This window comes from Stylophora pistillata, chromosome 10, assembly GCF_964205215.1.
Source record: "Stylophora pistillata chromosome 10, jaStyPist1.2, whole genome shotgun sequence".
NCBI classification, from domain to species: Eukaryota; Metazoa; Cnidaria; class Anthozoa; order Scleractinia; family Pocilloporidae; genus Stylophora; species Stylophora pistillata.
Window position 1 is genome coordinate 21,232,743 of NC_142528.1, and position 12,556 is coordinate 21,245,298.

The following is a 12,556-nucleotide window of genomic DNA, read 5'->3' on the forward strand; positions in this document are numbered from 1 at the left end:
CAATCAAAAGGCATTGTGAACGTGTCTCTTGCTTGTCACTTCCCAACTAGGGCAGGGATGCGATGCAAAAATATTAATTGTAAGAAGATCGTTAAGATTTCCGCGCTCGAAGGTTAACAATTTCACGGGATATCCTTGTTTCATGAGCTTGTTTTCATGAGCTATTCTTGCCTTCTGAAAACTAACCCCCGACCCAAAATTTTCTTGCGCGAATTAAGGGTGCACTTCCAGCGATCAATAACAACTGTAATATATCTGTTTATCCCTATTTGCATGTTTTGAGTGCATTCGAAAATCAAAACAATTTCACAGCTCGTACTCTGCATGTGCAATACATCCAAACTTGACAGATCCATTATTACCCCTTTTTCCATGCATTTTTCACTGAATGTGGAAATTCTCGAAAAAAGGCAATAAATTCTAACAAATTTATCCAGCAATTAGAATATATCCTAACAAATTATTCCGAAGGCAGTGCTTAACAATTTTTTGTCTCAAATGCGGTGCTTATTCGAGTAAATGCGGTAATTTCATTTCAGATTGGTTCAAAATGACATTACTCTTTCCATGTTTTTATGCGGTGGGGATGGTGGCGGCTTACGTTCCTTCCTGACGTCATTTCGCCTGTCACTTGCTTTAGATGGTCATTTCACATGCCAACTACCAAGTAAGACGGAGCCTCAAATAAACTGTAGAAACCTTTCCTTAGTCTTTTGAAGTCAACATGTTTCATGTCATCGCGACCCCCAGTATACGTTCCTTCCAAGTTTGATATTTCGCCTTTGTCACTTGCTTGAAAAGGTCATTTCAAATGACCAAAGGGAACAAAGTGTAGATTTCTTCTTTTGATGTAGGCTTAAGCTGCATTAGAGTTCAGTATGGGATCTCTTCATTTTTCACAGCCAGTTTAATTGCCAATCGATTTTCTTTATCCCCCCCTTAACATTTTGTTTGTGACGACTGACCCCCTCTTCCGTTTTCCCAGAAAATTGTATTACCCCCTTCAAAATATTCCACTATGTCAGGTGTTTTATCGAAGAGCTCCGTTTTTTAAAATGTTTACTGAACACAAATGAATGCGCATTTCCACAAAGTACCGTTTTTGGCGGCATCTATCCCGATTGCAGTCGTATGAAAATGGTTTAAATTTCCAATGTATCCAGTGCAACTTGGAAGGAGCGAGAGATTTAAATTACTTTAAATAACTGAGATATTAAGAGCTCCCCAATCATTCAAAACCCATAGAAAATGGAAGTTTACTGGTACTTCAAAAAATCGATAGGCCGCACTTTCTGTCGGTTTATCAGCGTAGTTAAGGCTTTGAATGTTAGGAGGACATTTCAAAAGTTGTAGACTTTTAAACTTTTCTCGGAACAAAGCGGAAAACCACAAGAAATAATAGAAGAGATTAGATGAAAAGAAAAAGTAATCGAGAAGAAGATGGGAAAAAATAATTTAGGACTGCGTTGGTTTTGTCGATTGGTCCAGAAAACTCGCGCCACCCTCTCTGCCAATGAGATGCAAAGCTACAAATAAACACGACTTTGTCACGTGCGTTCCTCTGCAATTTTGGCAGTTCGCATGTCTTTGCTTTGAGTGGCTGATAATGATGGTGCCCTTTGTTAGACTTATTATCACTTGGCCGCTGTGATTACTCTGGTTTTTGAATTTGAGAACGAGTTGGCCGAATGCAAACAACGGTGGCCAATTTACCATTTCAACTTTGTTGATATATTGAAATTATTTCGAATGCAAACAAGTCAGGTCAGCGGCAATTACACCCGGTTCATACTGTCATCATCAGGACTGTCATATATGCATATGCTAAATTATCTACAAACGTTTGGAAAGATTGAATAAAAAATGCAACGACACTCGTGTAACCTTGCAGAGGTGTTTACTAAATTAATTATTTAGTAATAATGTTTAGTACATTATAGAGGACACTAATCAGAAGTAAACACACCTATCTTACTTTTTCAACTGACTGTGTCTTCAAAAGTATACCTCATTTCTTATTTCATGTTACTTTATTTGAATAAAAATATTAGCAATTTTGACAAATATGGTTAACATTCATAAGTTAATTTAAAAATATGACAGTACTATTTACATATTTACAAACTCGCTCATAACCAATGTTATCAAGAGTGGAATCAGTGTTCATTTAGAATTGGCTTTTTGATCAAGATGCTCCTAAGATTTTTCAAAAGGCGATTAAATATAACAAGTTTAAAACAACAAACAACGCCCTGCCTTGAAATTGTAAAGAATTAGAAAGAGGTAAGCTTGAGTTGCCTGTATTGAAGATGATCTGTGGAATGAAAAGAGAATCAGAATTAATATCTCGATCTTTTAAAAGTTAATCTAAAATTAATTAATTACTTCACTCAGTACAATGTTAAATATTGACGGATTTATTGCCTTTAATTTACTGAACAAATCGTATAGCTCTTACTTAAGAAGTATGATCCGAACCATTTGTTAAAAGTTCTGCTCAACAATCCTTGTTCTGTGGAAAAAACGAAAAATTGAGACAAAATGAAATTGTGTAACTTAAATCAGCTTGTTTCTGTGCAAGTTGCCAAGAGAGTTCTCAGTGCCACATAGGTCATGCCCCTAAGATATGAATTCCCCCCCCCCCTCCAAGAAAGAGAATCCCCTGTGTGAGCTCCTCCAAATATATTCCTACCCAAACCCCTTACCATGTTTGAACTAAGGGAGCTTATAACAAGCATTTTACAGTTTGATTTCAGCAACCTAGCAGTTTGAGGAATGTAGTGCTGGTTGATCACCTGGTAAGCAAAAGTCATTTGAGATCCACTTGGAACGATGCTCGCCAGAAGAGGAGGTGCTGGGTGATGGAAAGAACATGCGCTCCCTAGAAAATTCAAGAAAAATTTGTGTTATAAATCTTAATTGCATACCCACGGATTTAATTACAGATTGACTAGTGTCTAGGTAAATAATGTTCACATTGCCTTGCGGGGGAGGGGGGGGAGAGGGTTATATTTAACAATTATTGGCCGAAGTCGAGGTGAATATTCGACAATATTCACCGAACCTGAGGCGAATAATTGTTTTAGTATAATTTCAGAGCTGAACAACTGAGAAATTTCTAAAATCATAACATTTTAGTAACATTTATTAACATTTTAGTTTAACATTTTATATAAACCACGCGGAGCGGTTTATATAGCGTAATATAAGGAACCGCTCGACCAATCAGATTGCCGGAAACTCTTTGCTCAGCTCTGAAATTATACTAATATATTTTACAAGTTTCCTCTTTCATACCTTTTGAGGGGTTTGAATTTGATTTAAAACTCTTCATAGCTTCAAGATCTTTTGCTCTTACTGGAAAGTTTTTAACTTTAAGACATCCACCATTTTTAGTTGATAGAGTGTCAAACCATGACGGTTGACGGTCAAAGTAATCTTTGCCTGGTTGGAAGAAAAAAGATAAATGAAAATCAAACAGTGCATGGAAAAAGCTATATCGATTCCAAGTGTCCAACTGTTTTGTCACGTATTAGTATACATTGCTTTCGCTGTGGACTATTGGATGTGTGCAATCGCATAGCAAGTTTCATTCCTCTTACCTTTAGCTGCTTTGGTGGAGAGCTTTAAATTTGATTTAAAATTCTTCATAGCTTCAAGGTCTGGTGCTGTTACTGGAGAGTTATCAACTTTGAGACATCCAAAGTTGTTTGATAGAGTGTCAAACCATGACGGTTGAAGGTCAAAATAGTCTTTGCCTAATTGAAAATAAAAACCAAAAAATTAAAAAAACTAAAGAAATGAAAATCATAGTGCATGGAAGAACATGTTCTCAAACGTTATCAACATTCAAAAGTTTTCAGTTAAAAGTGTCTCTTCTCGTCTTGAGGATGGAATATTATATTTTTAAGATAAATTTTTTGTGAAATGGGGGACGTATTTTAAATCAGACCCGTAAGTTACGATTTCGCCCATGGCCTGAACCGCAACCTTAACCGCTTTTTTTCATCTTTCTGGTCTTTAAAATCACCGATTCATTTTCAGGGAAAGGTGTTGCAGACCCTCGATCTCTCCCCATCTCTATTCCCTTACGAATCCCTGGAGTTCATGAAGACAAGGCAGTCGTACAAACCGCGTGGTCACCACTCGGTTGAGAAGACGCCATCGCCACTCACCATTAAATATTTGTGGTTCACTCTGAGATTCTTCTGTTTTTATTTCATTCTTTATTACACTGAATATAATGCCGCCCTCTAGCTCGTCAATGTTCATCCTCGCCTTTTGTAGCTTTTCGTCCATTGTCGCCATGTGCTTGACAATATCTAAATTATTTCTCCGTTCATTTTGCTGCAGTTGTGACAGTTTTTTCTTTAGATCAGCAATTTCTTTGTCTCTCCCCCAGAGAGTTTCCTTAAGAAAGCCGATCTCCTTCTTCCTAGCTGTTAAAAATATGAAGATTACAAATACTCGAAATAAAAGATGGGTTAATTTTAAGTTTAGAAAGATGAGTCAGATCAGGAAAACATAACACTAACTGAACTGCTCATGAAGGAACGAGAAAGGGGATTGGGGCAAGGGGAGGTGGTGGGGGGGGGGGGGGGGTAAAAGACTTGTTGTCAGGGACACAGAGTTGAGTCTTGGCATCCTTTAATTAAATGGCTTCTCAGTCCGCACGCGCTTGTCTAATCTTGCATGCGTCATTACACAAAACTAACCGTTAATCTCTGTTTCAAGGTAGTTGATCTTCCGCGTTAGTTGTTCCTCTTCTCTCACATACTGAAATCAATTATGTAAGCACATCAATTTTAGAATTAAGTAAACAAAAAAATTTGAGAACACAATGCGTCAACTTACGGCGGATAGATAGTGGAATGCCACGGAGTGACGTCATAATCTAATGATTTTAGTCGCGCGCACTTTTTCCGACATCTCTTCACGAAGGAACCTTTCCAAACTCACCTGAGCATCTTTGATCCAAAAAATTTCCTTTTGCTTTTAAAGTTTCTCCGATGTTGAACGGACTTAAGTTGGAGCTTAGTTTGGGCGTTGGGAGGAAACTCAAATTTGATTCAAGTTGAACCAACTACGAACTATTTTCTTAGCTCATATCTCGAATAAAGTCAACTTACGCGTCCGTCGAAAAAATCACTTAAGATTTTTCTTCGTGCTCCTTCCTATAACAAGTTCTGACTTAATTGCACCAAACGTTTAATTTACGCGAAAAACAAACAGCCGTAATGATTGGGAAACACCCACCTCATTAACCATGATCCTTGCCCCATGAGAGGCCTCCAGAGGCTCATGATAACTCTCAGAGGAACGATTAGTGACATTGACTTCTTCATCAACTATTCTCGCAGAACTGGATTTCTTCACGGACTCTTGCTGACCTGAGATGTTTTTGTTCATTTTGCAACTAATATCTTCACTCGAAGTATTTGATAAACACGAAAAATTCATTCTCTTTCACTTTGCTTCAGTAAGAACCGAGCTCCTGGTGCGAAAGAAAGTTTCGATTTGTTTATGACTGGTTGCATGGTAACGCGTTTGTGCCGTCACCTCTTGACATCACGCCGGAGTTGAAGGGTTAATCCTGGGCACTAAAGTTTTATCGAAGCGTCGAAACCAGATTAGAAATTAAAACTCTTTTACAAGTGTTAAATCGTACAAAAAGCTGAAAATATTGTTTACAGCTCATCAATTACCCATGCTTCATCGAGTCATCTTTGATATGCCTCTGGTCCATCTTCTTACCCATTAGTTCTGGTTCTCCTTTTCACGCACAAATCTTTTAAGACAGTTCAGTGCGCTCGGGAGCGCTTAGCAGACTTGGCACCACGATCTCCTACCAAACGGCGTGTCGGCAGTTGACGCAAAATCTATTTTAGAGGAACTTATATCCTGGATTTTGAGTACACGCAGATCATGTGTGCTGGGATTTGGTGCAAAGATCGATCTTAGGCAAGCCTTTCTGCCACGTCTTTTTTGTAGGGACTTCGAGCGTGCTGTTCGAACGTGAAAATCCGGAGGATGCAAAAAAATCACATTACTGAAGGAGCTCTCGTCTTCTAGAAATTGTTCTCTCATTCCTGGCTAAAGGCCATCTTGCACAACAATCAACTCTGCTTTTTCCGTCTTAACGACTCTCGCATTTGACTGATCTCGCTCAGAGCAGATTTTAGCTCCCCCAAACGATGTAAAAGAGGGTTCACCGTTTTTTTCAACGGTTAGTGGATAGAAAAGTAACGTCAAACAATTTATCCACTTCACCTCAGGGCCCCGCCTAAAGGCAGGGCGACGAGAAATTGGTCTACAGATTCATTCAACTGTTCTCCTCCACGGAAATCTTTAGTAAAAGGCGAAAGATTTATGCGTGATGAAGGAAAACCAGAGTAAAGGGTATTTAGTATACAACAGCGGTATGTCGAAAATGACTCGCTGACACAAGTGGGGTTTATAAATATCATTTTCGCGCCTGCGCACTAAATTCTAAGGTATGTGAAAGCTTTGGTGTTATAGGAAACATAAAAATTGCGTAGAAGCATAGGGCGTGTCTGGAATAGATAGCGTCTTTCAGGAAAACGATGGGAACGGCACCGACCAAAGTAATCGGTTTCAAGACAATTGGAAATTGAAATTGGAATTGAAACCACGTTAGTGAAGGAACTCTTGCTCTCTCATTCCTGACTAAAGGCCATATTGCACAACAATCGACTTAGTGTTTTGTCTCTGCAATCTGAGCTCGTCACAGATCTTAGATCCCATTAGCGTCAGAGAGGGTTCACCGGTCTTTCAACCGCTGGTGGTCACTAATGAACTCACCTTAAGGCGAGAAATCACTCGCTTGCGTGGTTTTTCATTCTTTGAACTTTCGCGTTAAACCACTTTGCGCGAAGTCCGCATGGATAGAATTCGAAGTTTTCCTAATATAGACTTTTGCGTCAACTGCCGGAACGCCGTTTGGTATCAGATCAGAGGTACCGAATCCTCAAAGCGCTCCCGCTGGCTGAAATGTTTTAAAAGAAGAAGGCTTTCTTCCATTACAAAGAAGAAGCAAGCCATCTAAGAAGAAAATGAGGGGTAAAGCTAAAAAAGTAATGAAACAATCACCCCTATCTTCACTTCTCAGAGGTCGGATAATCATTGTTCATTTAAGATAACTGATAAAGGTGTGTTCATACTAATAGGAAACAATGTAGGTATCATTGGCCCCAAATTGTACTTATTTGATTTTCCTTCGATTCTACTTTCTTATTTTTCTAGCAAATGTCACATGTGAATGAGCTTGGCGCAGATTTTAATTTCCGTAAGCGCCCTCAGAGAGGATTTACTGGCTCATCAAATCCCAATTACCTTTTACATCTCTTCTACTTCATTTAGGGAGCCCCGCTTCAAGGCTCGTTAGTTTCGAGTTTAGTTCGCAACAACGAGTTAGAGAAGAGTGTCGATAGATGTCGACTGCTAAAGTTTGGAGCTATTTGCAGGAGTTATCATTACGTTCACCAGTTTGTGGAGCAAAGAATTTTAAAATTTCATGTAAACCCAAGATGCGTCGAAGGTAAACTGTATTTATGACGAGATCTGCTCCAGGGTTCGATTTCGGTGTAGGCGGAAAAATCGCAAATGCTCGTACATGTGCTGATTCAAACGCTCGTAACTTTTGAAAAGTCGAAAATGTGCAGATGTTTTTGCATGTTTTTCCTATAAAGGTCTAAACTTAACGGCTGTGTAGGAAAGAGTTGTCAATCAAGTCCCAAATCCCAAAACTTAACGTCTAAATCAAGACTATTTACCGCCATCGGCCCATGGCGATTTATAGAGATCAGAATATGTCAAAATTCGCCTTTTCAAATATATTGAGAGGGAAATTGTAACTTCTCGGAAAACTAGAAGGTTATTAAGCAATCTGATATAAATTTCGTGGCTTAACTATGCGATCAAATATTTTACAATGTTACAAAATATGCCCGTGCGACGGTCCCTACGGACTGGGGAAATAATTATGGCCCCTAATGCAGTCAGAAAATTATTTCGAATCAAACCAAATCTCATTTAGTTCTTTCCTGAACAAAGTCTTTCAGTTGACAGAGTTTCAGGAAAAATTATTGTTGACGCGAAGTTGACCGGATGGAAATAAGAGAGACAGCCTCCTAATCATCAAATTCTAAAAAATGGCATTAAACTGAATTTCTTTAAAAGCTTTCAGATCTGGAATCAAATTTCATACTAACCCTGGGTTACCTTAGCCCTACCCACCCGGCCCTGATTACGTGATTTTTATGTGCAGCTCAGGATGCACGATGCAATACCTGAGGGATTTTCGATTTTCCCCTCTGCCGCATAAACACAGCCAAAATCCAGCGGAAAAGATGGGCCCATTTCGCCTGCTTAGGTAGCCAATCAGAACAGAGAATTCACTTCATATTGCCCACGGGCACTACCAGCAATACAATAAAACTTATGAACTATAAACTAACTATTCTATTTATATTTACATACTGGAGTGGAGGGAAATAAAAGTAAAATATACAGAAAAATACACATGAAGGTCACGAGTTCTCCAAGCTTTACTGAATACGAACATCGATGAGGAGATAATGGCAAGGACCTCCTACGGGGCCACACCCTGCTCTACATCAGCATGACGTGAGCAGTGTTGAGTTCCAAATGGAAACTTACATAATTTGCAAATTTTGGTGATTTCACGTTGTTGTTTCTGCGCAGAGGACGGTTAACAAATTTACGAAGTATTAAAACACATGCAAGAGCCCAGCCATTGTTCTGCCGAATAGAACTTTTGTTTTGGCACTTACACGTTGCCGTCGCCGTCGCGCGTCGCGGTCTTTTTTATGTCCTTAAATATTTCCAGCGGCTGAGACTCTTCGAGAACTGGAGAGAACTTAGGACGAGACCTGAACAGCAGATGTTCACATGTTGGTTCACTCATCATCAATCTTTATACAATTATCAATGTTAATGTTATACAATTAATAATAGTTGAGAAATAATAGACTGTCATCATGATTGGTTAGGGGTTATTTTTTTTTAAAGCCCTCTATGCAAATGCCTTTATGCTCACCATCAAAGAACGCCTTAAAGCCTTTATAGGATTAGAATTATTCTGATAACATCTTTACATTCTGTCTTAATAATGGCAATAGGACCCAGTGAAGTCGAATTCGGTCTGGAATCATACGAGTGATCGGACGTCCGCGAAGCAGGCATAGAATTGTTGGTCATGAGTAACAACACAAAGTCCGGTTACCAATAAATCAAAACCATAACCAGACTCTTCAATTAGATGCTTAAGTCCGTGATAAATACGCAAAAATCGAAATTTTTCGTCTCACCTTGATTAAAGTAACTGAGAAGAATTATACGTATGATGCACGATCCTCGCAGTAGATAGCGCTATTTAAGTAATAGCGAAAATCAGACCTGAGGATCGTGCTTCATACGTATCTAATACCGCAGTTCAAAATATATGAACCTCATATATTCATTGTATCTCATTTATCACTTTCACGGGTTTATTACGAGTCAACTTAACGGCCTGCTCCCAGTTGGCTTGTTAGCTCAATTGGTGGAGCGCTGCACTAGTATCGCAGAGGTCAGTGGTTCGAGTCCCGTACAGGCCTGATTTTTTTCAGCCGTAAACTGCACATATAGCAGGCATTTTTGAGTTAGAAACGTGTAATACAAGCGAAATTTTCAAGAACGTGCAGTACACAACATCACAATTCGGCGTCCGCCATGTTTAATGTGTTTATTATCCAACATGGAAGAGTTTTAATTTGCATAAGGGTCGTGACGTCACATGCAACCCAAGAATACAGGGAGTTGCCCAGGAAATACTGTTCTCTTTTCTCTTGAATGATTTTGCACGTGGATATCAATGAATGACAGGAGCCAATGAATACCACTCAACAACCTATTCGAGTAGCGAAAGAGGGGGGGGGAGGGGGGTGGAGCCGTACGTTTTCCTTAGAAAACTTTTTTACTTAAGTCTTGAACCTTAATTAATTTTTGTCGCATTGTTTTTATTTTTTGCGGATCCTGATCGATTTGAATTGATAAAATTTTCTCTAAATAACAAAAATATGAAACGAAGAAAAAATTCGTCCAACTCAGGACGGCCATTACTATGACGCAAGACTTGGGATGACGTACAGATGTTCTGAGCATTTTTCATATTTGACGCACCAGCAATAGTTCTGGCAACCGAAACGAAATTAAGATTTTATCTGGGAATATTTCAATTTGACGCACTTTTGTAGCTAAATTTAAAATAAATTTCCCAGGGAAACAGAGAGTACCCTGGGAGGGAGGTTGTACCGTTTATACTCGTCATCAGGATCATCTCCGCTTTAAAGATGGCGGATGGGAGGTTTATAAGGATAGTAGTTTAGTGATAGTCGGGCGCGAAATGATCGACGACCTCTCAGACCCTGGAGAAATCAAAGAACAAAAAATACTCGCAAAAATGGCTCGCATGGCTCGCACCGTGGCTCGCATGGCTCGCTGGCTCGCAGATTTTCCAGACCCAAAAGTGGGCAAGCTGGCCATATTTACTACGAATAGAGAAACTTGCCTTGGGTGTACTAAGTAGTCCTTGACAATAACAGTGAGTATAACTTGTCAAAATTTAGCAGTTATACTCGAAAAATTCTTATAAATCACTATACAACTTTCAACGAAATTTACATCTTAATAGTAATTTTGGTCAAAAATTGGAGATTTGGCATGAATCAATTTTTTTTGTTACTGCTCTGAGATGTGTTAAATGTGTTTGGTTCTGATAAAATCCTTTCCCTTGCTTACCAGATTCTGCTGTCTGTAAACGCTGCAAGCTTAAAGAGTCTGGTCTCTATCAAAAGGAGACTTCTCAGCTGAATGCACAGGTCTACAAGGAAAGTTTGCAAGGCTTTGGACTCAATGTCAAAATTGTCAAGGCAGTTTGCATGCTGAGGTACTGTGTATCAGGTCTGAAAAAATACTTCGATTAATAATATTTTCCCCGAGAGATAGGGTCAGTATCCTAGATTCTGGGTTATTAAGCTGTGTTCTTCAACAGGATGCTTCACTCTCGTCTCCTCTTGCTACCCAAAAATGTTAACCCTTAAACTCCTAGAAGCGATTAAGATGTAACTTGTCTCTGATTATCCATACACTATCTAGCAAACATGCAATGAGAACACACAAACTTATGAAGTGGAAATTTTTTTCTCTGGTTCTAACAACAACTTCTCATAACCAGTTTACAAAGAAATGTGTAGCAGTTAGAGGGGAGAATCAACATTCAGATCTTGGGAGTTATAGGGTCAATGAGAAACTGCAAGGAGTTAACTTGTAGAGGACCAACATCCTATCTTGAAAAAATGTCAGTATTCTGAGTTAGTTCACGCCATGGAAACTAAACAGTGACATGCTACTCAGAGTGTATGATTAAACCAAGTTGCTTCTTTACTCACAGAGTATTTTCTAGTCAGTGAAAAATCTCTTGGGGCTATTTCAAATTTTAATCCATCAAACTTTTTGATTGTGTCAAGCATTTACATTGTTCATACCTCCTTTGTTTCAGCCATAATTGCAGGATGTTTCGTGTAAGTCTACATGAAGGAGCGCGGATGTGTAGTTCATGTTGTCCTACATGATGGAAGGCGCGCCTAAAAGCGGGCAGGAATTTTGGATTATTAAATTCGTTTTTGTTGTGGTTTAATCCGTGTCCATCGAGTCATGTCTTCTTCGAGAATTCTACAACTGGCGACGAGGATGGTTCTCAAGATGTAAAGAATACTTTTGTTGAGGATGAGCTTCAATGATTTGGAAATTGGAGTAATTCGACCGTTTGATGTCAACAGTGATCCCAGTAGCGTGGGTACAGAATGGAAAAGATGGCTTCGCAGTTTTTAGTTATATGCAGGTGGGAAGGCTCTGATTGTCATTCAGGACAAGGATGACAACAAAGTACAAAGACGGGCACTTCCTCTTCATTGTGCAGGATCGGATGTACAGGATATTTTTGATGTTTTGCCAAACACTGGTGGTGCAAAGGATTACCAGAAGGCTGAAGATGCCTTAACAGGACATTTCGTAACCCAACTTAACATTCCCCATGAGCGGCATTTTTTCAGAGAAATGGTACACTATCATATGTAGATCATTAGGTGGATGCTGGGGATGTTGTAAGTAATCCAGGAGAAATGCAACAGAGTCAGAAGGATGAAATCAAGCAGAGGGACGCCACACCTGTGAAGCCTCCACGACCACTGTGAACACGATTTGCACCAAAACGATTTGAGGACTTTGTTTTAGAATGAACTTTTATTACAGAACGTTAACTGTAGTGTGATCATCAGATGTCAGGATGATTCTTTGAGACCTCTTATGTGTCGTTTAAGTTTAAAAACTTATAGTTGTCTTCTTGTTCAAGAAAGAAGCAAAGGGATGTAGGATGTTTCTTGTAAGTCTACATGAATGAGTGCGGATGTTTAGTCCATACTGTCCTACACGACGTAAGGGGTGCGTAAGAGCGGGCAGGCATTTTGGATTATTA

The 12,556-nt window shown here is 39.2% G+C and overlaps 1 protein-coding gene, 1 long non-coding RNA gene and 1 other non-coding gene across 4 annotated transcripts; all 3 read right to left on the minus strand.

Moving 5' to 3' along the window:
- Positions 1 to 1,543: 1,543 nt before the first annotated feature.
- On the minus strand, positions 1,544 to 3,790 carry LOC148722210 (uncharacterized). Of its 2 annotated transcripts, none has more exons than XR_015992686.1 (4): positions 3,603 to 3,790; positions 2,796 to 3,444; positions 2,459 to 2,512; positions 1,544 to 2,314 (listed from the first exon to the last, which is right to left on the minus strand). It is a non-coding gene; the product is annotated as an uncharacterized LOC148722210 (long non-coding RNA). Both variants share the same exon structure in this region.
- LOC148722211 (uncharacterized) lies at positions 3,672 to 5,528 on the minus strand. The gene is made up of 4 exons (XM_088737017.1): positions 5,257 to 5,528; positions 4,716 to 4,776; positions 4,093 to 4,439; positions 3,672 to 3,758 (listed from the first exon to the last, which is right to left on the minus strand). The coding sequence occupies exons 1-4, from the start codon at positions 5,458 to 5,460 to the stop codon at positions 3,672 to 3,674; spliced, it is 699 nt and encodes a 232-aa protein (XP_088593143.1). The 5' UTR covers positions 5,461 to 5,528.
- Positions 5,529 to 6,275: 747 nt separating this feature from the next.
- Positions 6,276 to 6,396, minus strand: LOC148722212 (U5 spliceosomal RNA). Its single transcript, XR_015992872.1, has one exon. It is a non-coding gene; the product is annotated as a U5 spliceosomal RNA (small nuclear RNA).
- Positions 6,397 to 12,556: the final 6,160 nt, after the last annotated feature.